A 25,586-nucleotide genomic window follows, 5' to 3' on the forward strand; every position below is an offset into this window, starting at 1 on the left:
TTAGGTTGTTTTCACCAATGGGCTACTGCCATTCTAGTTGCGGTCAGTATATGTATCATTAAATAATATTTATTTTTGTCTATTTTTTGATCAATAATTCCTAAGAGGAAAGCTTCAGGTTTTCTATTTATCTTAATTTGAAGTATATCCATTATCCATTTTTGAATCTTGATTCAAAATTTCTTTATTTTTGGGCAGGTCCACCAAATATGATAATATGTCCCCATGTGTTCTTTGCATCTCCAACATTGTGGATTTATCCCAGTATACATTAGCGCTAATCTTGCTGGAGGGAGGTGCAATCTTTTATCCTCTTGATACTGTGATTTTATTTGGATATATGGCCACTTATTATCCCATTTTTTTCTAATTGCTCTCTAGTCTTCAATTCTCCTCTTCCATCTAATAATTGATAATAATTAAACATTTTATTTAAATCTTTTGTGTTGGGATGCATTGTAGCCTCCATGCTGGAGCACCATTTCGGGATTTGTGAATAATGTGCTCTTTTGATTCTGGTCCATACTTCATATATTGAATTTCTAATAATATGCTGCCTGAAGTACTTATGGGTTTTGTCTTTCCTATCGCATAGAAAGGCGTGCCACCCTACCATCAAATCATGGCCTTCTAATAACAATAATCTTTTATTCTCTAATTTAATCCAGTCTCTTAGCCAGTCTATAGTTGATGCGTAGTAATATAATTCAAAATCAGGTAGACCGAAACCTCCTTGTTTTATATTATCCTGTAGGTACTGTATTTTAATCCTAGATTTCTTCCCTGCCCAAATAAATCTTGTTATAATTCTATTAAGTTTTTGGGGGAAAGGTTTTTTTAAGGTAATAGGAATTGTCCTGAATAAATATAGTATTTTAGGTAAGATGGACATTTTAATTGCAGAGATTCTTCCAATAAGGGAAATCGGTAGCTTATTCCATTTTTCTATTTTTTTTTTAATTTCCTTGATCAATACTGTATAGTTATCTTCTTTCATTGTTATTGCCCTTGGTGACAGGTTTATACCTAAATATTTAACTCTTTTTACAATTTGTAGTTCTAGCTTATTTTCTAATATTTGCTTTTCTTTGCTTGTCAAATTCTTTGTCAATATTTTAGTCTTCTGTTTATTGATTTTTAATCCTGCTACTTTCCCGAATTTGGCTATTTCTTCTAATAATTTTCCACCAGATTCAATGGGATCTTCTATATTAAATACTAAGTCATCGGCAAATACTTGTATCTTATATTCTTGTCCTTTTATTTTCAGTCCTTTAATATCATTATTGGATCGAATCTGTGTTAATAGAATTTCTATGGCCAGTACAAAGATTAATGGGGAGAGAGCACATCCTTGTTGAACACCTTTTTCAATATTTATACTGTCTGTTAAATCGCCATTGATAAGAACTTTAGCTGATTGTTGGGAATATATTGTCTGAATAGCCCTTATAAATTTTTCTTTAAATTTCATCTTTATTAACTGCTTTATAAAAAAATTCCAATTTAAATTATCGAAAGCTTTTTCTGCGTCTAAAAATACCACAGCCAAATTTTCCCCAGGATTTACTTCATAATACTCTAATATGTTTATTATATTAGTTTAAATTATTTTTAATATTCCTGTTTGGTAAAAAAACATTTTGATCAGGATGTATTATCTCGTTGATAATCATTTTAAACCTTTCTGCTAATATTGTTGCAAATATTTTGTAATCAGAATTCAATAATGCTATTGGTCTATATTGTTTAATTAAATGTCTTTGATTTGGATCTTTAGGTATTAGAGTAATTAACCCCTCTTTCCATGATTGAGGGATTTTCCCTTTATTTAACACCTCATTTAACACTACCAACATTATTTTTTAATGGGTTCTTGTATTTGTTTATAAAATTCCGCCAGAATTCCATCTGTCCCAGGTGTTTTATTATTGTTTTGTTTCTTGATCGCTCTCTCAAGCTCTATCACTGATATATCTTTCTCCATTCTATTTATATTAATTTCAGATATTTGTGGTATTTCAGACTTATTTAAATGCAATTATATATCTTCTTCTATCTCATCTTTTTTGTAAAGTCATTGAAAGTAGTTTTTGATTATATTCCCCCCCCCCCCTCTATATCAAATAGTTTCTCTCCCCTTTCATCCTCTAATTGTTGTATATATTTCTTTTCACTTTCTTTTTTTAATTTATATGCTAGCCACCTTCCTGGCTTATTTGCCTGTTCAAAATAATTCTGTTTTACGGATTTAATCTTTTGGGCTATCTCCTCCTGTACTAAAAGATTAAATTTGTGTTTAATTAATTCTATTTTATCCTTTATTGTAGTGTAAACACAGAAAGACAGAAAGAAAGACAGAATTACACTGCAATTGATGGAAGATACACATTTTTTTCTCTAGAGAAGCTGGTTATTCACCCGCCCCCTTTTCTCTCTCTCTCTTTTTAAAAAAAGAACCAGGTGGAAAGCTAGCCACCCCCAGCCGAACTCACACTACAGCCGATCCTAGGTGCATAGGTGGATGGATATGGGGGGAGAGAACCAGGAGGAGAGCCAAGTCTGGCATGACTGGTGGAGGAATTTTGGGAGTTGAAGTCCACAAGTCTTAAGACTGTCAAGTTTGAAGACACCTGAGTTAGAGGTTAGGAGTGCAAGGGTCTTCAAACCTGGCAAGTTTAAGGCTTGTGGACTTCAATTCCCATTTCTGAGCTAGCATGACTGGTGGAGGAATTCTGGGAATTGAAGTCTACAAGTCTTGAAGCTGTCAACTTTGATGTTTATAAAAGGTGTACATGGTTTTAAAAATTATACATGGTTTTAAAAAGTATACCTGGTTGTAAAAAAGTATTCTGCTACACTGGTATTTTATTAACCAATATAATATTATACCATTTGGTTCAGAATGCTTTTTTCCTTGTTTTCCTCCTCTAAAATCTAGGTGTGTCTTATAAACCGGTGCGTCTTATATACCGAAAAATACGGCAATTCTTTTTATATTTTTAGTTGTAATATGATATATTTTATATATAAATTTTAGTTATTATTCATGATAATTTGCATATACAGTATAGAGAGATCATCATAGTTTAGGATTACAGCTAAATCAAGGTGATTTAACTAAAGGCAATTTTGAAATCCATGTATTTCCTATATATACAAGATATATAAGATTAAATTAAGATGTGAAACAAATGAGCACTGATTAATGTATAGGTTGTTACAATGTTTTATTATTGGATAGAGAAAAGTTATTTTTTAAGAGGTCTAAGAATGTATGAGACAGTATAAGATTGTAAGTCCTTTAGAGGAAGAAAACAGATACAAGAGCCTCCATTCAATGAATGAGAAAAAAGAAAGAATCTGTATATGCTTGATTATAAGCATTGATGTTGTGTTTGAAACTATGTATCATTTTTATTATATGTTGGAGAAAAATTTAAAAATTATATTGGAAAAAATGTTGGCAGCAGACAGCATGAAGTCACATAAATTAAGGTGTCACTTAAATGCATTACACCCCAATCAAGCTGATAAATCACTAAATAAAGCATTTTGTAACAATATGTAACGACACACGGCTCGGGTTTCCCTTTTTTAAAGGTCTCGGGTCTAGGAGGTACGGCTTTGATAGCCATTTGTACTTTCTCGTGCGTGGCTTAACCAATCACTTTAAACTATGTACAAATAGGTAATTTGAATAATGATTGACACAACTGTGTACATGGATACAGAACAAATTCGACTTCTATGCCACCCAGTTCCAAGCAAGAACTCTTCTCTCTTCCTTTCCCCCTATACATCTATGAGAATTCACCATGGCCAACTTGCCACAGCTAACTCGCCATGGCCCTCTCGCCACAGGACAATGTGCTGCAAGACAAGAGTTCCTCTAATATCAAAGAAATGGTGGAATAGAATCATTAAATAAAGGAGGCCAAAGGAGGGATAAAATGAAATGTGAATGGTAAAAATTAAAACATGTTTTATTTATTTTGAATAATTAAATAGAATTGTCCTGTAGTGAGTTGTCTCACAGCAAGTTGGCCATTGCAAGTTGTACCACAAGTTGTCCAAACAGAATTGTCCATGTTGACTGCAGCAAGTCCCCCTGAAACTGATACCCTACCCTAATCCTTTGGAGATAGCCTAGAAGGATAACATGGTTGATAGTATTAAAAACTGCTTAGCAATCAATGAGCAACATAATTTCCCCTGAGCTTGATGAGACCAATATAGTTTTCAAACTGTTTTCTGTTCTGAATTGTGACTTATAAAGGTCCAGTTAATCCACTTTCCCTGAAAGAGCAACTAGGTGTTCACCACTTTCCCTACAACATTTCTATGAAAAGGAAGATTGTTCAAATTGATTGCCTTGAGCAAAGGCGTCTAGATTGGATGCACTATCTCCTTCTTCAGAGATAGAAGAAATAGCCTTGCAGTTTAAACAGAAAAGAAAAAGCACAGATTACTGCTCAAATTCATGCTCCAGAATCGTTAACAAATCATGAGAGGCAGGGATCCAATTGAGAATTTTGGATTTCTCTCCCAGACAGACCTATTCATTTCCTCAGGATTCAAAGACTTAAAATGATTCCAGGTCGCTTTACTAGGCAAGGGTCCAATCCTCTCCATACACTGCTAGCTGGTGTAAAGCTCATTTTGGATTTGAAATGTTTGTCTATCAAATGCAGTGAAAATTTTTCACAGCCATTTTACAGAGTTTTTGACAAACATCATTGCCTTAAATTGACACAATAACAGCAGCAAAATATTTTTTTTGTCTGCAATTCAAATCACCACTGTGTGGTTGAAGATTGAACTTGTAAAAGGTCTAGTTCAGAGCAACCTAATATTTCATTCCATTAAACAAAAATTTTAGTTGAGCTGTCCCTTCTTGATTCTCAGAAAACTCCTGAAAAGACCTTTGAAAACAAACTGTATCTGTCGCATTTGGAATGGACAGCAGAGCAAGACTGACACTGCAGAATTTCATAGCAATCAGAGACTGATCTGTTCATAACCAGGAGAAAATTTCAGAATCTCCCAATTTCAAATCAGTTGCTTTTTCCCTGAGACAAAAGATAAATGCAGCACTCATGTATCAAGTCCTCAATGGACCTCAACCATAACTATGGTTGATATAACAGTCAAAAACAAATCACATCCTAAAACCCCTTGTTTGAGGAAGATACGTTAAAATAATGAAACATTATTATTAAGTTCAGGGAACTTTCCCACCACCCAGCAATCAGGTTAAGCAGCCAAGAAAATGGCATAGTTTTTTGCAAGGAATAGCCAACAAATACAAAAAGGGTATCTGTACCACATTTGAAGTATTCTTGCCTGAATACTGCATCCAACTTAAACAAAAATTGGGTTATTTAACAAAAATCAAATTCATAATCAATAATCAATTTTAAAAATTGACCGAGGGAGATTTAGATAAATAGAACAGTTGCTTATGAAAAAGAGATAACTAATTTATTGTAATGCAAGAGGATATGAGTTTCTTTGGATTCTTTATGAGAGCTTCCATTGGCACGATTCCTTCATAATTCTAGAAAACTTCAGTCAGAACATTATAGCATTTATTCAATAACATTAATAGACACGTTTGGGCTATTAATGTGATTTAAACCTGGAACCCTTTCATATTTCAAAATATGACTTTGTAAAAATCATATTTCATCCATTGAGTTTATTCCCTAGGATTAACTTTTTGAGGGACTATCTGAAATTTATTCATTGTAATATTTTATTATACATATATTTTAAATTAATTCTTTTTCCAACTCTGCTTCAAAATATGCATAGAAGATTTTTTTTTAAAAAAAATAGCCAATTATCCTTAGATATACAGTGATCCCCCGGGTATTGCGACCCCGGTCATTGCGAAACGGCTATATGGCGATTTTGCAACCCGGAAGTAAAAACACCATCTGCGCATGCGCACCCTTTTTTCTATGGGCACGCATGCGTAGATGGCGCCGGGCAGATCAGCTGCTGGGCGGCTTCCCTGGGTCTCCTCTTGCTGGCGGGAGGGCGAGAAGCCCCCCCAGCACCCGCTTGCCCGCCGTTCGCTCGGCTCGCCCGCCGTTCGCCGCTCGCCCGCCCTTCGCCCGGCCACCCGCCCTTCGCTCGCTGCTCGCCCGGTCACCCGGGTTTGTTTGGCTTCGGGACATGCCGGCGGCGACGTTTTAAAACAGCCGCGCGGCTTCCCAACTGAGTCCCGAAGCCAAACGCGGAAGTTCGCCTTTGACTTCGGGACTCAGTTGGGAAGCCGCGCGGCTGTTTTAAAACATCGCCGCCGGCATGTCCCGAAGCCAAACGAACCCGGGTGGCCGGGCGAGCAGCGAGCGAACGGCGGGTGGCCGGGCGAAGGGCGGGCAGGCAGGCGGCGGACAAGCGGCGGGCGCGGCAGCAGCGAGGAGTTTGCGTGGGCGGCGGGGAAACCCCAATCTTCGGCTCCTCGCTGCTGCGGCGAAAGTAAAAACACCATCTGCGCATGCGCAGATGGTGTTTTTACTTCCGCAGCACTACTTCGCTAAAACCCGATCATTGCTAGGGGTCCTGGAACGGAACCCTCGCAATGATCGGGGGATCACTGTATTGGAATTAGACATCATTGTTCCATGAGAAAGAGCAAATCCCTGTTTAAAGATATACCATAGGCTTCAGCTGCCAAGATTTATTGTGAACAAATTTAATAAAACAAAAACAAAAACTTGGCAATAAGAAATGTTAAAGTTAAAATGATGGAAGCAATAATAGTAAATATTGCAGAAGTTTAAACCTTAAAATTAAAATTCATTAAATTTTAAATACTCTAAATAAGAACTAGATTTTATTATAGTTTATAGATCACACAATATCCACGATAGAAATAGAAAATCTTCAACAAGAATTGAAACCAGAATAAACACGCCAAACTAGTATTTTAATAAGCTGATGATGTTGCTTTAAAAAATTAGATTTACTGTATTTTATATAGTGCTGTGCTTCCTATAGTTCAAATATTTTTTTTAAAAAAGCTTAAAATGCTGCTTTAATGCCTTACCAATATTATGTGACCAGTGGAGATATCCATATTAGACTGGACTGGTTCTTCACACCAGGATGAAGTGCTGCTTCGAGTAGAAGGACTTGGAATAGGTCCATCGCTAAACTGTGAAGATATGCTATTAATACGAGAAGCATGTAGAGGTTCTGAACAATCTGATGTTTTCACCGCCATACGCTGACGGCATAATTCCTAAGAAACAGAAAGTAACAGATGATTAAAATTTAGCACTGAAGGAATCAACTGTGAAAACATAGACTGAATTTTCAATCTAAACTAAACACATACAGAATTTTAAAGCTGGAATGTATAACTCTGTGCCACAGTTGATAAACATGAAAATTTCAATTATATATATAAGCAGGGCTGCAAACCAGTATCATAGCCACATTTCCATAGTTAAGACTTGACATTTTTTTTTAAAAAAATGAAAGATTTGAAAAATATGCAGATCAAAGGCTGAAATACGACTACTGCAACAGAACAACTTTGAAATAAATTGTTGCAGAGACGATGACCACTCTATTGCTCAAAATAAACTTAACACATTATCTGCTCCTTTTCAATTGAACATGATGCACATTATGAATTGGGAAAGTCAAATAATTTATTTAATGCTATTCTAAATCATAGCATGTGTATCACAGAATACATATTTTGTGCATACCAAGAATTAGGAAAAGTATCTCATTTTACCAAAAAGTTTTAATAAGATTAAAATCTAGCCATATGGAATCTCAAATACAGATTCTGATTAACTTTGACTTTATGAAAATAATTAATTATATTACATTTTAAAATTTACCTCAACAAATGGTGTTTAGAATAAATAAACCAGTTATATCTTAGCATAAAGAAATTGTTACAGGAAACAAATTTTAAGAAGTGCTTTATCATTTCTAAAATAAAATTTCTAAGTAAATAATATTTGAAAGAATTTAATTAGTGTTTCAATAGATGGCCCTAAATTATCTAACTACAAATGAAGTGGAAAAATATATTATTGTCTTTTGATTTCTCAATATGTGATGAAATTCAAATTTCTTGGATTTTTATGAGTACAAACAAGAAATGAAAGATCATTTTACAATATTTAAAGTCAATATTTTATGTATGTATGTGTAAGTATACATATAGTCATTTATTTTGTCCCAGCACAAACAGATATGAATTTAATCATCTTTTACACACCTGTCAGTCTCATTTATCTTCCCATTTATTCCTCATCAAAATACAAAACTACAGAATTTTAATACTTACATGGTATTGTCAAGCATATTTTGATTACTAAATTTACAGTTCTTTGTAGGAGTAACATTATATCTTTCCATTTTTATAAAATACAGTGCACTGTATCTGTCTGTAATGTATATCCATGAATACTTTACATTGTATGATTTATTTGGATAAAATTGGTTATATTAGTAATTTCTAGCTAGCACTAAATCAGCTCATTTTTCTATCTCACTGATTAGAAACAATTGTATTTTTTATGCATAAAATGTATTAGTTTCACACAAAAAAGAGTTTAATACCAAATTTACCATTAGTACTTTGGGCAAAACCCCCACACATCAGTGTGTTAGATTATGAGTTTAAATCTTCATAGTCATAGAATCCATCAGGTAACTTTATACCAATCAACTTTCCTGACCTTAATCTAACTTAAAATTCAATATTAATTTACTATTAACTTACTGTATTTTCCGGAGTATAAGACGCACCTTTTTTCTCCCTAGTAAGGGCTGATAATTTGGGTGTGTCGTATACTCTAAATGTAGCTTCCCCGCCCCTCAGCCTAACTAGTTGCTAACGATCTTCCTAGCTCTTATCTTGCAGGCTCTTTCATTGTTTCTCTCTTTGAAGAATGTTTTCCAAGCCCTAAGTTTTTCCAGGATTTTTTTCATTGCTCTAACTTGCACTGAGTAAGTTTCTTTCCAGCCCTAACCAGATGCTAACAATATTCCCAGCTCTTACCCGCTTGCAAGCTCTTTCATTGTTCCTCTTTGCAAATAATATTTTCCAAACCCTATCTTTGTAGGGGGGTTTTCATTGCTTTAATTGTTCCAAATGTTTCTTTCCAGCCCTAACCAGGTGCTAACAATGTTCTCAGCTCTTACTGTTCTGATTCAGTCTAGTCAGATAATAATTGAAATAAATTACTTCTCAGTCGCTTTATTTCAAATAGTAACACTTCTATTTATTTCTTCTTTTTCTTAGTACAGTACAATCAGCTTCTGTGACGCAGCAGAAATTACTTTTGTTTTTCCCCCATGATAAATTAGGCAATTTATCTAAATAATTGCTTCACTGGCTTCTAGGAGTCATTCTGTAATTAATAGGCTAGTCTGTGCTGAGTAAACAAGTAATATAAAAGGCCATAAATCACACGATAATAGCTTACATGCCGGATCTTAAGTGAATGGATGCATGTTGGCTGGTGTCAGAATTGATGCAAGCAGAAACTGCTTCCGTCCAATCCCGGATGTGAAGTAATTAATTAATCAATTAATTACTCACACTCTAAAATGAATCTCAAAACTCCTCCCACTCATCTCTTCTGATCTTTTTTGCTCTCCTTCTGAACTTTGGGTCGATCCATCTCAAGTCCTGACAGCTACAATCTGAAGAACCATCTGTCTGCATACTTTCAGACGTAACCTGTTCCTCCATTTCAAGTTCTTCCTCGCTAAAATTCTCTTCTGCTTCTAAATTAGGTAAATTGACAGGTTCCAATTCATCCTCTCCCTCTGAATCAGAGCATTCCAAAGGCTGACTGGGAGTACACACAACACTTACTAGCTTGCAAGCTCTTTTATTATTACTCTGCAAAGAATGTTTTCAAAGCCCTATGTCTTTGAAGGGTTTTTTACATTGCTCTACCTGCTCCAAATGTTTCTTTCCAGGTGCTAATGATGTTCCCAGCTCTTACTGGCTTGCAAGCTCTTTCACTGTTACTCTCTCCAAATAAAGTTTTTTTTTAAAAAAAAGCCCCAACCAGGTGATAAAATAATGTGCTGAAGCTGACCAGACTAAGGACGCTAGCCAGATAAATATCTGATAACCAGATTCTTTTCCCTATTTTCCTCCCCTAAAACTAAGGTGCATTTTATACTCCGGTGCATTTTATACTCCAAAAACTACGGTAATATTTCTAGGAAAACTAAATGAGGAAAGTAGAGTACCCATGGGAGAAATATCTGTGTCCTGTTTCCCTCACCATACTCACATTATATTCCTTAGGTGAAAGAAGCAATAAATACCAAGAGAATTGGTATTGAAACATTGCAAATATAGGCAAGATATACTAGTGAGAGAATACAGAAAAATTATGAACAACTCACTGTTACCAGTGCATGCCAACCTTCCTCATTTATCAGCTAAAACACTCATATCCAGGAAGCCCCCATTGGCACTTGTAAAATATCTGCCCAATAACTTTAATATCTATTCCCAATGGAAAGCCAAATTGGTTACTGAATGCATAGACATAGGTACATATATAATTTAATTTAATTTATTGTATTTCTATGCCCCCCAACTCCTGGAGGACTCTGGGCGGCTTACAAAAGGATATAGAAAATACATTTTAAAACATCATAAAAGATTTTAAAAACGTTAAAAAATCACATAGACATATCATTCATGCCAGACCTTGGAAAATGTGAGATCAGTGGCCCCAAGCCTGCCAGAAAAGCCAGGTCTTCAATGCTTTCTGAAAGGCCAATAGAGTGGGGGCAGTCAGGGGATAATTCCCAAACCCAGTTCCCTTAGTCATCCCAGAAGAATACCATGGTCAATAGTATCAAAAGCCACTGAGAGGTCAAGTAGCACCAAGATAGAGGAATGACCCCTATCTCAGGCTCACCAGAGATCATCCATCAGTGTGACCAAAGCATTTTCCATGCTATAGCCAAATCTGAAGCCAGACTGACAATGGTCCAATAATCCGCTTCATCCAATGACTGTAAGAGTTGAAGTGCCACTACTTTCTCTACAACCTTTCTCACAAAGGGAAGGTTGGAAACTGGATGAAAGTTATTTAATTCTCCTGGATCCAGGAAAGGCTTCTTGAGAAGAGGGGTCTTACCACCACCTCATTTAATGATTGCAGGAAGGACGCCTTATTCAAAGATGTGTTAACTAAAGCCTGAAGCCATCCTTGTGTCATCTCCCTGCTGGCCGAAACCAACAAACAAAGGGAGAAATTCATCACTTGCACAGCCTTGTCTACTTCCTCAGGAGTCACAGGCTCAAATTGATCCCATATAATAGAACTAACACCTGCCCCTGTCATCTCGGTCAGAATTGCCCAATCAAAGTCCAGGTCCGTCCAAATCTGAGCAACTTTATCCAATAGAAACTGCGCAAACTCCTCAACTACCCTGCAGGGGGTCCTCCGTTCCTCCAATATTAAAGAGGGAATGAGTCACCCTAAATAGGGTGGCTGGGCACGAATCAGTTGATGCAATAAGTGCGGAAAAATGTGAACATTTTGCTGCCTGTATCACCACTAAATAAGTCCTAATAAAAACTCTTACATGTGTTCGGTCAGACTCGGAATTACTGGTCCTCCAGCATCACTCCAGATGTCTCTTCTAGTGCTTCATCTCTTGGAGCTCCTCGGTAAACCAGGGAGTTTTACTGGATCCATCACTGTGGAGAGGTCGCAAAGGCGCAATCCAGTCCAGTGCCCCTGATGCTGCCCTATTCCAGGCAGTCACAGGGACTCAGCCGAATTGTGGACTAGAGAATCCGGTATCACCCCAAGCTCCTTCTGGAACCGATCAGGGTCCATTATACATCTGTAGTGGAACCACAAACAGCTCCGCCTCCATGTGATGAGGGAATAGCGTCCTAAAGTGTAAATCTAACAGGAAATTTTCTGACTATGGCAAGGGAAAAGAATCTATACCTCTTAATTCCAGATCATCTCTCTACTGCTCCAAGAGGAACACCAGGTCAAGTGTGTGTACCCCCATCCCATGAGTCAGACCCTGAACTATTTGGATCAGGTCCATGATTGTCATGGAACCATGAACTCCTGAGCAGTATCTGAGGAATTGCCAAGTGATAGCAAATTGAAGTCCCCCTGCACCATAAGCCTGGGAATCTCCACTGCCAACCTGGCTACCACCTCTAGCAGTGCAGGCAGGGCTGTTGTAACACAGCTAGGAGGTAGATACATTAACAAGCCCAACTGAACCCCTGATTTCAGCCTCAAGAGGAGAGACTCACACTCAACAATCTCCAGGGCAGAGATTCTACGAGGACAAAGATTTTTCTGGACAATGACTGCCACTCCACCATCCCTTCCCTGGAATCGCAGCTGAAACCATCTGACCTGAAACCATCTGGGCAGATTTGTGATAGGGGATCACCTCCTCTTGGTTGAGCCCAGTCTAAGTTATACGTGCCAGATCAGCCTCTTCCTCCAGAATTAAGTCCTGAACGAGGGGAGCTTTGTTAACAACAGACCTGGCATTAAGCAACAGCAGCCTGAGACCAGGGCCCTGACATCCCAAATCATTAGGTATACAAGAGGGGCCGGAACAAGTAATCACTTTGAAACAGCAATTCCCCAATAGTGGCCTATCCCTTTCTCGCCCTATCTACCTCTCCCAGTTACAAGCATAATACTCCAGTTCTCAAGCACCCTAGCGATCCCCTCCTCCACATCTATGGCCCTCCTCCTTCCCAGCAGGCCAGACTCCCCACTCATACCAAGCTGGGGGTTATATCTGAGTCCCCGTCTGCTTCTGTTTACACACTCAGCAGAGGGAGCTCCATTCTTTGCCTCTGTCTCATTTATTCTCCCTGAGACTCAGTCACTCTCAATCCATCCCAATAACATTTCCACACACACACATCCACACGCTCCCCCCCAGATAAAACCAATCTATAAATTAAAACAGGATAATAAAACAGGATAATTAAAATAGGATAGTAAAATTTGCATTATAACTGCAATTCTAGGTGGTAGTCTACAGCAGTGTTTCCCAACCTTGGCAACTTGAAGATATTTGGACTTCAACTCCCAGAATTCCCCACCCAGCGAATGCTGGCTGGGGAATTCTGGGAGTTGAAGTCCAAATATCTTCAAGTTGCCAAGGTTGGGAAACACTGGTCTACAGGGAACTGAATTATCAGAAAGAAAAGACACCACCTTGATATGGACTGTCATTAGGATTCATAACTGTGGCTTGCCAATGAAACATGTCCTTCCCAACAGGGCCTGCAGAATTCTGAACTAGTTTCCTCCAGTGGGGGGAGGGGCAGGAAACCAACAGGTGGAAACAAACAGGCTCCGCAACAGGCAAACAGTTCTTTTTGTGTTTCTTCCTCTTTAATTCTTCCACAAGCCTCCTAATGGGTTATCTGGAGTCTGCCAAAATTCCCAAGCTGCTGCTGTGCTACTCCGAAGTTACACATGGAACGGGGGGGGGGGGGGGTCGTGGAGGTGCCACTGATAATGCAGGTGACGAATCTTCTCCACTCATCTGCTGCTCCACGCTGGCTCACAGCTTGTAAAAGAAGCCAGGTTTAAGTGGTGTCGGTAGAGAGCTTTCTCCCAGTTCTAGAACCAATGACCCTCTGAAACCGTTCCTGCAACCTGTGGATGATGGAGTCTTGTGGGTTGGAGACTTGATTGAAGAGCATCTTTTCCCTGAAGTAGAACACTGGCACCAGCATTGCTCATGATGAGGAAATAGTCCCCAAATTCCCCACAAAGCGCTGCCTTTTCCTGCTGTTACCTTTGGTTCTGCTTCTGGGCATTGCTGCTGCTGGAGATGCAGGGAGGAGTGTCTCTGAAGAATTTCTCATCCCAGGCAGCACCCAAGTTGGAAGGCCTTGAGGAGGAACTGATGGACACACCATTGTGTGCATGGAGCACGCTCTCTCTTTCCAGCTTGAAGGGGTTGCCACCTGGCACTGGAACTGTGCTCTCCCGACCGGCAGCGCCCCAACTGAGCAGCTCTCAGAGGCAGCTCAAAAGACTGGTAGGAATTGCCCACCTTGCTCAACCAGCTGTACGTGTTGCGAGGAGGCAACAGCAACAACCTCACCGGTTGCTGTTGCTTGAAGCCAGATAACTGCCTCCACAAGTTGGACCGAAAGTGGTGGCTTCCACAAAAAGTGGAGAGGAGAAAATAAAGGAAAAGGCGGGCGGGCAGAAATGAGGAAAGCTCATTAAAAGCCAACACAATTTGAATACTCAGTTCATATGCCTGCGAAGACTTTTCTCTCAACGACAGCAAATATTATACAAGACCATATAAAAAGATGCCACACAAAAGATGCCAAGCTTTGAACTGCCATGCTTGCAATGGAAATAGGATTCATACCTCACATGTCATTTGCTGGGACTCTCAGTATAAATGGAGCTGTCTCTTTCCCTCAGCATAACTGACTATAGATTACATTGTAATCAGCTGTAAGCTGAGGGCAAATACTGGTCCAGTATTTATTTTTTAAAAACATAAACAATGCTGCGCTTCAATTAGATGGCCTAGACATTGGTATTTGAACAAGATCTTTTTAAAATTTATATTGTATTGGAATTTACTAATTTAGATGAAATGTAAATATGTAATATGCCGTATGATGAATATACAATAAGCAGACAGTCTGCTTTTTTGCCACAAAGAGCATCATCTAAAAACAAACACTTCTCTCTGATGGAATGATATTTCTCCTGAGATCCAGGTGTCCCCAGATTGCTGCCATTTTGGAGTGTCTTGAAGACCTGGCTCTATGCCTAGGCCTTTGATAAGGATACTATAATAACTACTGGGTAGTGTAGATTTACTTCTTCTTGTTGTCTAAAGTTCTTTTGTTCTGTATATTTATTATTGCATTGTTTTATTTTTCCTGTTTTTTACTTGTAAATTTTACTTTAGCTGGGAGTCAAGTTGTGTTTCTTCAATCATTCTTTCCCTGGGAACCTTCCATTTAATAGGAGTACAAAAATATTTAGGGCAAAATCCTGAGATAGTTAAATGATAAAAATCAAAGAGTTACCACAGTAATTTTTTTAAAAATTACTTTTGAACATATTTTATAAAATGAATAAACTTATACTGAGAGTTCATTGACTATCTTTAAAATATATTTATTTATTAATTAAACATGTATGATGTTCATCTCGCTGAAGGGGACTCTAAGTGAAGTGCCTCACAGGCATGTAATTAAAATATTAAAATAATAAATAGGGATCTCAAAAATTAAATTCAGTTAAAGTTAAACTGATCTAAATGGAGAGGGAGCACACCGAAGTAGTCTTAGCCATGAGATGAGTAACCGAGTGCAGGGATTCCTGATCTAGAAAAAGAGCAACTGGCACACAATCAATTATACAAATGCTTTCTTAGCCATGACAGCCATTCTCCTCATCAAGCAAGAGTCCTGAGTCCAGAAGAATCCACAGATTATGTACGGGATGTGTCTGGAGAAGTGCAACCTGATCCAGAATTAAAGACATTAAAAGTCCTGGAGCCAGCGGTTCTACACAACCTAGGCCACTCAATCTTATGAGAATTCAGCTGAAGTCTGTTGTCTCCCATCCAGACCCTCCCAATATTACCATGAGAGGGTAATGACAGCATCACTTTGATCACCTGGATAGATATATAAATTTGAAAATTAATTTACAGATGATCCCTCATCCGTTGGTGACAGACGATTTCACCCAGCAGCTTCCTATAGATATTAAAAAGAAGGGGAAAGAGTACCAAGCTCTGCCACCAAGGAGTGGTTATGGCCTGGACCTCATATCCCTGCTAACATCACCACAAAGGACCAGCCATGAAAAAAGGAAACAAATCAGTGCAGAACTGCACTGCCCAGCTCAAACTCTATAGCTGCCCACAAAAGATATCATGATCAAAGGTATCAAAAGCCACTGAGAGGTCAAGCTTCTGTCTCATAATAGTGCCTGAAACCTGACTGAAAAGGATGTGCATAATCTGTTTTAGCCAGGGCTTTCTGAAGCTGCTAAGCAACCACTTTCTCTAAAAAGGTAAGAGCTTGTATGGAAATTGTCCAGACAGAAAGAATCAAGATATGTTTTTTTAAAGGAGGCCACAAATCACTGCTTCCTTAAAAGAACCATTCCTGCCTGCAGCGAGAAATTTATCTCTGCCTGAATCCACCTGGTTATCACCATCTTGGATGCTTTCATCAACCAGGAGGGATTACTGGACTACAACTACTCAGGATGTCACACCTAATCTGCAAACATCAACTAATCTGCAAACATCAACTAATCTGCAAACATCAACTGCATCAACTACTCAAAGTGTTACCCTACCAACTAATCAGGATGTTACAACACAGCCAACTAGCTTGCAGCAGTTGAGCTAGCACTGCACACACACTCTACAGTATTTACAGAGGGAGGGCAGTTCCAATCACCCTTTGTTCACCCTAGCATGAAGCCAAAAGCACCAGCCTTAAGATGACAAGTGGGAACTCATAGAAACGTCGCTAAGATTCTATCAATCTTACACAGGAAAACACCCGAATACGCCAAGACCTTCATATGTGTGTGTGAAATAAACACACACACACATCATATGTACATGCAAAAAAGTACAATTAACAATTTCAACCATTTTTTAAATTGTGTTGAGACTAATACCTGTTTAACTTACGGCACAGACTGCTCTCAACTGACAATTAAAATAATATATTAATATATGATTTAACAGTATTAACTGCTGTCCTAGCAATCAGTGCAGTGTTTCCATGTAGTCGTCATTCTGAAACAAATGGATAAGAGTGTATGTGCTTTTGTGAAATGGAGAAACAATTGAAATATATTTTAGATTATTACGTTTTAGACTGAAATATAACTTAATTTTTTATAGGAGATAGGATGTCTTAAATATCATTGCTGCAAATGGGATTTTTTTCACATGACTCACTAATGGAATAGAGCTATGATTTAACAAGAACTAAATGGATATGTACTAACTGTTCAATTAGCAAGCATTTATTCAGAAAATAATAATTGCTGAAGTAGTAAAAAATGTTCTTATAGTTCATACTCATCACACTTCTAATTTACATTTTATTACTACTGACTTTATAAACCAGCTTTGTTTATCCAAACACCAAAAGCAATTCTGAACAATAAAAACTAATTTCAATTTTACTTACAGCCAAAAGGCCCAGAAGCAAGTTACACATATAATCTAAACACATATAATCTAAACTTGACACAAAATAATTTAAAGACTAAAATATTTAACAAATAACACAATAATAGACTTGAAGCTACAATTCATTCAATTATTACCAGGAGCCTTTTTTATAGTCAATTATTAAAAATCTGGCTGTTGTCATTATAACTTTAAGATTCTGATCTGCAGGTAAAAAAAAAGAGTGGTTAAGACAGTGGTGTAAAGCTGAAGGTTTTGGATATGTTAGTCATGATGTCAGTAGGTGGTCTAATAGGGAGTTGTTTAGAGGGATGGTTTGCATCCATCATACAGAGGTTTCCAGGTGCTTGGTGAGGAGTTCAGAACTTTTTTGGACAGGCATTTTAACTAGGCAAAGGCAACAGAGATGTAACCGATGTGGGTGATTTCTGTCCCCGGACAACAAGGATAAATCGGTTTGTTGAAATTTATGAAAAGGGAGCTGTAAATGAAATAGATGTAGTTGTTGAGAATAAGGGACAAACAAATGATGATAATAATGTTCTTCGGGTAATGTGCACAAATGCTCAAAGGTTGAGCAACAAGCTCTGTGCGTTAATGGTCATAATATCTAGCAATAATTTGGATCTGGTTGCCATAACTGAGACATGGTTTAAGGACTTCAATGAATGGGAAATATCCATATCAGGATATACATTGTATAGGAAGGATAGAGTAGAAAGAAGGGGAGGTGGAGTAGCCATTTATGTTAAGGAAAGTCTTAAAGCAACACTTATTTAATTTTTATTTTTATTTTTATTATTTTTATTTTTATATATTTATATATTTATATATTTATATATTTATATATTTATATATTTATATATTTATATATTTATATATTTATATATTTATATATTTATATATATATATTTATATATTTATATATTTATATATTTATTTATTTATTTATTTATTTATTTATTTATTTATTTATTTATTTATTTATTTGATTTTTATGCCGCTCTTCTCCTTACTCAGGGCGGCTTACAACATGTTAGCAATAGCACTTTTTAACAGAACCAGCATATTGCCCCCACAATCCAAGTCCTCATTTTACCCACCTCAGAAGGATGGAAGGCTGAGTCAACCTTGAGACGGTTATGAGATTTGAACCACTAACCTACAGATCTAGTCAGCTTAAGTGGCCTGCAGTACAGCACTCTACCTGCTGCGCCACCGCGGCTCTAATTCAAAATACATGTAAAAAGCTGGAGACTCTCTGGTTTTGCATGTAAACTAAAGAGGGTTCTGTCATTAGAATTGGAGTAAAGGGAGATATTGTGATTATGGCTGATTTTAACATGCCTGATGTTAACTAGAATATCCCTAGTGCCCTTACATGCAAAAATAAGAATATAGTACAGGCCCTTACAGGAGCAGCTCTGGCACAGCTGGTTAAGACACCAACTAGAGGGGAGAATATTCTAGATTTAGTTTTTACGAATGGGAACCAGGTTTCAGAGGTTAATGTGGGAGAAAACCTAGATTGTAGTGATCACTTATGTTTGTGGTTTTATGTAAAACCTTATTGTGAGCAATCCTATACCACAACCAAAGTATTGGATTTCAGAAAAACAAATTTCAATAAAATGGGGGAATATTTAAATGATGAATTAAAGGGCAGGGATAAAACGGCAGGAGCAAGCACCAAGTGGACTGTATTTAAAAAGGCCATCTTAAAAGCCACTGGATTGTATGTAAGGCAAATAACTAAAGGTAAAAGGAAGAAGAAACCGCTATGGTTTAGTAATGATGTAAGAGCTATAGTCAATGAAAAAAGTCAGCCTATAGGAGGTATATAGAGTCTGGAAGTATAGCTGATAGAGAGGTGTATAAAATGAGACAGAAGGAGGCGAAACAGATAATATATGCTGCTAAAGCCTCAAAAGAGGAAGAAATTGCCAAATCTATGAAGAAGGGGGATAAAACCTTTTTTAGATATATTAGTGATAGGAAGAAGAAAAACTGCAGCATCACAAAGCTTTGTATTGGAGATAATACATTGACAGGAATAAGGAGATCACTGACCATTTGAATAGATACTTCTGTTCAGTTTTCTCAGAGGGCGGCTTACAATATAATACTATGGGTAGATATAGCATTGCTTCCAGCTGTAGGGATTCAGCTCCAGTGATATCAGAGGCCAATATCTTAGAAGAACTTGAATGATTAAAGAAAATAAGGCAATGGGTCCAGAGAACTCAGATATGTACCCCCTGACATTTGTTTAACTAATCCCTTTTAACAAGAGATGTTCCTGATGATTGGAGAATGGCCAGTGTTGTACTTATTCATAAGAAGGGCAGTAGAGAAGCTAGCAACTACAGGCCAGTCAGCTTGACATCAGTTACAGTCAAAATGATGGCAACTCTACTCAAAAAGAGGATAGATCAGCACCTAAAAACCAATAACTTATTGAACTCAAACCAACATGGCTTTACTGAGGGCAAATCATGGCAGACTAATCTCATTGAATTCTTTGACTATGTCACAAAGGTGTTGGATGAAGGTGGTGCGGTGGATATTGCCTATCTGGACTTCAGCAAAACCTTTGATACGGTTCCATATAAAGAGCTGATAGATCAGTTAGTGAAGATTGGACTTAATCCCTGGATAGTTGAGTGGATTTGCGGCTGGCTGAAGCATAGATATCAGAGGATTGTTGTTAATGGTGAGTATTCTGAGCAGAGCCTAGTTACAAGAGTCTGTTCTAGGTCCTATTCTTTTTAATATTCATTGAAAACACAGAACCACGCCTACTATCCATGGAAAAAGATATTCAGGCACTATTAAATGCTAAACCTCCAAACCAAATTTCCTCTACCATTCCACCACCCATAACACAAAGACAGTCCAATTCTTCTCCTGATATCTCTACTCTTGTCAAAGATGCAATGGAGAGAAAACAAAAAGACTGAAATGCTATCCTCTTTGGCCTTGAAGAAAATGACGAACCTGATATAACAAAAATACAGAACATTATCCATCAACAACAATCACTCTCTCAGTCATTCACCCCAGAAGATATATTAGAAGTTTCCAGAAATGGACCAGAGCATAAGTTCAGTGATGGCACAGTGGCACCACAATTCTGCAAAGTTGCCTGCAAAAATGAACCTGCAAAACAGCTTTTTATCAAAACCATTAACCACATAGCCAGAAACAACATCAGTTTTAACAAACTCAAATCCAGACCAGACCTTTTGCTACTTCAAAGCATCTGCTCCCGTGAACTAAGGGCGGAACTAAAGAGACACCTTGACCTGGGTGAAACTAACTTATATCGACTATTGCACAGAATGCATCAAATCCAGGACCCACAATCCTCCCTACATCTTCCAGCCTAACATCTCTCATCAACCACCCTACTTCTTCCAACCGACCATCTCACAACAACAAATTGACACCTACCAACCAGAACTACAATAACAAAAACAAAATGTCATCCCTAACACCACAAACAAAGACTAGGAAAGCCCGCCCCTTACTACCTCTAAGCAACCCAAAACCAACTCCCAACACAAAACCAATCTCAAATGCAAATTATTAAATGCTAGAAGTATAGTCAATAAGATGTCAGAATTCTTCCTCCTTCTTGACTCCTCAGTCTTTGATATTATCTTTGTCTGTGAAACATAGCTAAATGCATCCTACCTGGACTCCATTATTACAACAAGGAACTATCTTGTCTCTCGTTATGACTGTGAATCCTGCAGAGGAGGTGGGATAGCTATATTTTTAAAAAATCTCTAAACATTAAAAACATCAAAGTTGTGCAGGATCTATTACTCCCTGAAACTATTGTCTGTGATCTATCCCTAAATACCACTTCGCTTCTTACTCTGCTACAGAGCTCCTGACTATGACATCGCACATGCAAACAAATTATCAGCACTACTAACAAGGGCTACCCACTGCCCACACCTCATCATTTTCCTTGGGGCCCTCAACCTACCCCATATTAACTGGACATTAAATGAATGTAGCATGGACCATATCCACTCTACTATATATAACACAGTCACCAGTCTGGGACTTGACCAACTAGTAAGTGGCAATACTAGATTAGATAACTGTCTGGATCTCATCTTCTGCACCAGCAACAGTACAATATATGGCTTACAAATAAAAGAACCTTTTTCCGACAGTGACCACAGCATGATAAACTTCAATCTCAATGTAAGCCACACTAAGATCCACCCAAATAACATGACTCCGAAATTCAACTTCAAAAAAGCGAACTATGAACTCATTGATGCCCATCTTTCAACATTAAACTGGCAAACTTTATTCTTTAACTGCAACTCTATGGATGACCTCTACAACACATTCTTGCTTGCGATGAAAATAATCATCAGACTTTACGTACCATTTGCATCTGCCTCAACCAGGAAAAATAACCTCCCCATCTCAATAAGAAAATTACAATTAAAAAAAAAAATATCTCTGGCGTAAAAACAAAAAAGGACAAGTAGTAAACTTCAAAAGCCGTTATGAAAGCATATGCAAACAAATAAAAGCAGGAATGTCTCAACTACCACAGCATACAAGAGGAAAACCTTCTACGCACCAAATCCAATCGTGCCTTCTACAACTTTGTCAACAACAAACTCAAGGACTCTAGACCTATCCCACCTCTCAAAGGACCCAACAACAAAGAATACCACAATGCCAAAGCCAACCTTCTCAATTCATTTTTTGGCTCTGTCTTTGTCAACAGCAAAGGCTCATCCCCCAAATTCATCACTCGCACCTCAAACTCTCTCAATGACTTAACCCAAATAGACTTCACTGAAGACCAAGTCGAAAAAGCATTATGTGACCTTAAACCTTCCCTATCAGTCGGACCAGATGGTCTATGTGCATACTTCCTAAAAAAGCTCTCTTCTGCTATAGCTAGACCACTAAGCATAATTTTTTAAAAATCCTTCAGTACCAGCACGCTTTCTAAGATATGATCAAAAGCAATGGTCATTCCTGTCTTCAAAAAAAGGAGACCCCTCTCTTATCGATAACTACAAACCAATATCACTATGCCGCGTCCCATGTAAAGTTATGGAATCAATATTAAACCAATCAATTATTCTCCACCTAGAAACTAATAATCTGCTCTCTAACAAACAATTTGGATTCAGAAAAAAACTATCCTGCAATCTACAGCTCCTTCACTGCAAAAACCTATGGACAACTCATCTTGATCAAGGAAAATCTATAGATGCAATTTATATTGACCTCTCCAAAGCCTATGCATACTGATGATACCTCACCCCATGCCTCTGGATGATCTCACCCAGCGGTTTCATGTAGATATTGAATAGCAGGGGGGAGAGGACTGACCCCTGTGGCACCTCACAAGGAGGTGGCCTTGAGGTCCACCTCTGACCCCCCACTAACACCGACTGTGACTGACCGGAGAGGTACTAGGAGAACCACTGAAGAACAGTGCCTCCCACTCCCAACCCCTCCAGCCAGCGCAAAAGGATACCATGGTCGATGGTATCGAAAGCCGCTGAGAGGTCAAGAAGCACCAGGACAGAAGATGAACCCCTGTCCCAGGCCCGCCAGAGATCATCCATCAGCGCGACCAAAGCAGTTTCCGTGCTGTAGCCAGGCCTGAATCCAAACTGTTGAGAGCCTAGATAATCGGCTTCTTCCAAGGACCATTGGAGTTGGAGCACCACCACCTTATCAACAACCTTTCCCATAAAGGGAAGGTTGGAGACTGTCCGATAGTTGTTAAGAATGGCTGGGTCCAGGGAAGGCTCCTTGAGGAGGGGGCGCACAAGTGCCTTCTTGTAGGGATCCGGAAAGGACCCCCTCCCCAAGGAAGCATTGACAATATCCTAGACCCAGCTCCGTGTCACCTCCCTGCTGGCAGAGACCAGCCAGGAGAGACACGGATCCAGTAAGCAGGTGGCAGAACTCACAGCTCCAATGGCCTTGTCCACTTCATCTGGTGTCACCAGATCAAACTCTTCCCAGGCAGGTGGACAAGTACAGGCCCCAATCACCTTGACTGACTCGTTGTCCGTCGACCGTGTTGTCCAATTGGAGTTGAAGTCCACCTGGATCCGAGCAATTTTATCAGCGAAAAATGTGTTAAAATCCTTGGCACTACTCTGTAAGGGCTCCCCAACTACCCCCTGGTTAAGACTGGAGCGGGTCACCCTAAACAGAGCGACCGGGCGGGATTCCGCTGATGCAATCAAGGCGGCATGATATGCGCATCTTGCCTCCTTGAGCACCACTTTGTAAGTCTTAATAAAAGCTCTTACAAGTGTTTGATCAGATTCAGACTTACTCTTCCTCTATTGCTCTCTAGACGTCTCTTCTGGTGCTTCAACTCCCGGAGCTCTTCGTTGAACCATGGAGCTCTATGGTGTCTAGTGCTGCGGAGAGGTTGCAACGGCACAATCCGTTCAAGAGCCTCCGCTGCAGCCTTGTTCCAGGCCCCAACAAGAGACTCTGCCGAACTGTGGATGAGTGCCTCTGGAATAACCCCAAATGCCCTCTGAAAGCCCTCTCGGTCCATCAGGCGTCTGGGGTGGAACTGCCTAATCGGTTCCGCCTCCCTGCAGGGAAGGATTGGAGCCAGGAAGTCAAGCCGCAGTAGAAAATGGTCTGACCATGACAGAGGCAACACTTCTAAGCCTTAATGTCAGACCATTACTCAATTGCTCAGAGAGGAATACCATGTCAGGTGCATGCCCCCCCTTGTGAGTCGGAATGTGTACTACTTGAGTCAGGTCCATGGCTGTCATGGTGGCCATGAACTCCAGTGCTAATCCAGAGGTTTCTCCGAGTGACGGCAGGTTAAAATCTCCCAAGACAATGAGTCTGGGGAATCCTACCGCCAGCCAGGCTACTTCCTCGAGCAGCACAGGCAGGACTGTTGACACACAGCTGGGAGGCAGGTACGTGAGCAACAAGCCCACCTGAACCCCTAAGTCCAACTTCACTAGGAGGAATTCACAACCCGCAATCTCTGGAGCAATGAGTCTACGTAGGCAAAGGCTCTCCCTGGCTATAATAGCCACTCCTCCCCCCCTTCCCTGAGGTCAAGGCTGGTGCCATATCTGAAACCTGGCTGGGAAAATTTCAGAGAGAGGAACTCCTCCTTCTAGGCCCAGCCAGGTTTCAGTCACACATGCCAGTTCGCCTCCTCATCCAGGATCAGGAGTATACACTTACACATGTACTGTGTGTAATGTACAGTGTTCCCTCGATTTTCACGGGTTCAAACTTCACGAAAAGTCTATACCACGGTTTTTCAAAAATATTGATTAAAAAATACTTCATGGGTTTTTCCCCTATACCATGGTTTTTCCCGCCCGACGATGTAATATGTCATTGCCAAACTTTTGTTTGCCTTTAATAAATATTTTTTTAATAAACTTTAATAAATAAAAGGGTGAGTAATAATCTAAATGGTTGCTAAGGGAATGGGAAATTGCAATTTAGGGGTTTAAAGTGCTAAAGGAAGGCTTGTGATAGTAGCCAAAAATAGTGTATTTACTTCCGCATATCTACTTCGCGGAAATTCGACTTTCGCGGGCGGTCTCGGAACGCATCCCCCACGAAAATCGAGGGAACACTGTATACACTTACATATGTACTGTTTCATAGTACAGTAATACCTCGTCTTATGAACTTAATTGGTTCCGGGTGGAGGTTCGTAAGGCGAAAAGTTCGTAAGATGAAACAATGTTTCCCATAGGAAACAATGTAAAATAAATTAATGTGTGCAAGCAAAAAAAAAAAGCAAAAATGGCACTCCACTGGGCGCCGCCGCCCGGCTGTCACCTTTTGACATCCTTCCTGGAGTCCACGTTTCGTCCGGCCAGAAAGGACGTTTTTGTGACGTCAAAGCTCCGCCCACGGAACTCCCAATTGGGATTCCCCACCTCCGTTTGAGCCTCCCGACTGGCCCACAGCTCCGCGGCTCTTCTGGCAAGGTGACAGCCGGGCGGCGGGGCTTCTCGGCGGCCTCCCGAACCCGAACGCCAAACCCAAACTTTTGCCGAACTTCCAGGTTCGGCATTCGGAGGAACGCCGAGAAGCCCCCAGGCTGTTTCAAAAGGCAACAGCCGGGTGGCGGCGCTTCTCGGCAGCCTTACAAACCCAAACGCCGAACCCGAACTTCCGGGTTCGGCATTCGGGCAGCGGGTTCATAAGGAGAAAAAAGTTCATAAGAAGAGACAATAATTTTCCGAACCCCAGGTTTGTATCTCGAAAAGTTCGTCTGACGAGGGGTTCGTATCACAAGGTACTACTGTACATGATAATTAATTATATAGTTGAGATGGATGTGTGATTTT

At 39.3% G+C, this 25,586-nt stretch overlaps 1 protein-coding gene across 1 annotated transcript in view; it reads right to left on the reverse strand.

Annotated features, from left to right (window-relative positions):
* The window catches only part of PTPRN2 (protein tyrosine phosphatase receptor type N2), a 797,416-nt gene that overhangs the window by 92,867 nt on the left and 678,963 nt on the right, over positions 1 to 25,586 (reverse strand). Inside the window, exon 14 of the mRNA XM_070729468.1 lies at positions 7,061 to 7,255. Within this exon, the coding sequence (XP_070585569.1) occupies positions 7,061 to 7,255 (195 nt within the window). The remainder of the gene's footprint in view (positions 1 to 7,060; positions 7,256 to 25,586) is intronic.

This window comes from Erythrolamprus reginae, chromosome Z (genome assembly GCF_031021105.1).
Source record: "Erythrolamprus reginae isolate rEryReg1 chromosome Z, rEryReg1.hap1, whole genome shotgun sequence".
NCBI classification, from domain to species: Eukaryota; Metazoa; Chordata; class Lepidosauria; order Squamata; family Dipsadidae; genus Erythrolamprus; species Erythrolamprus reginae.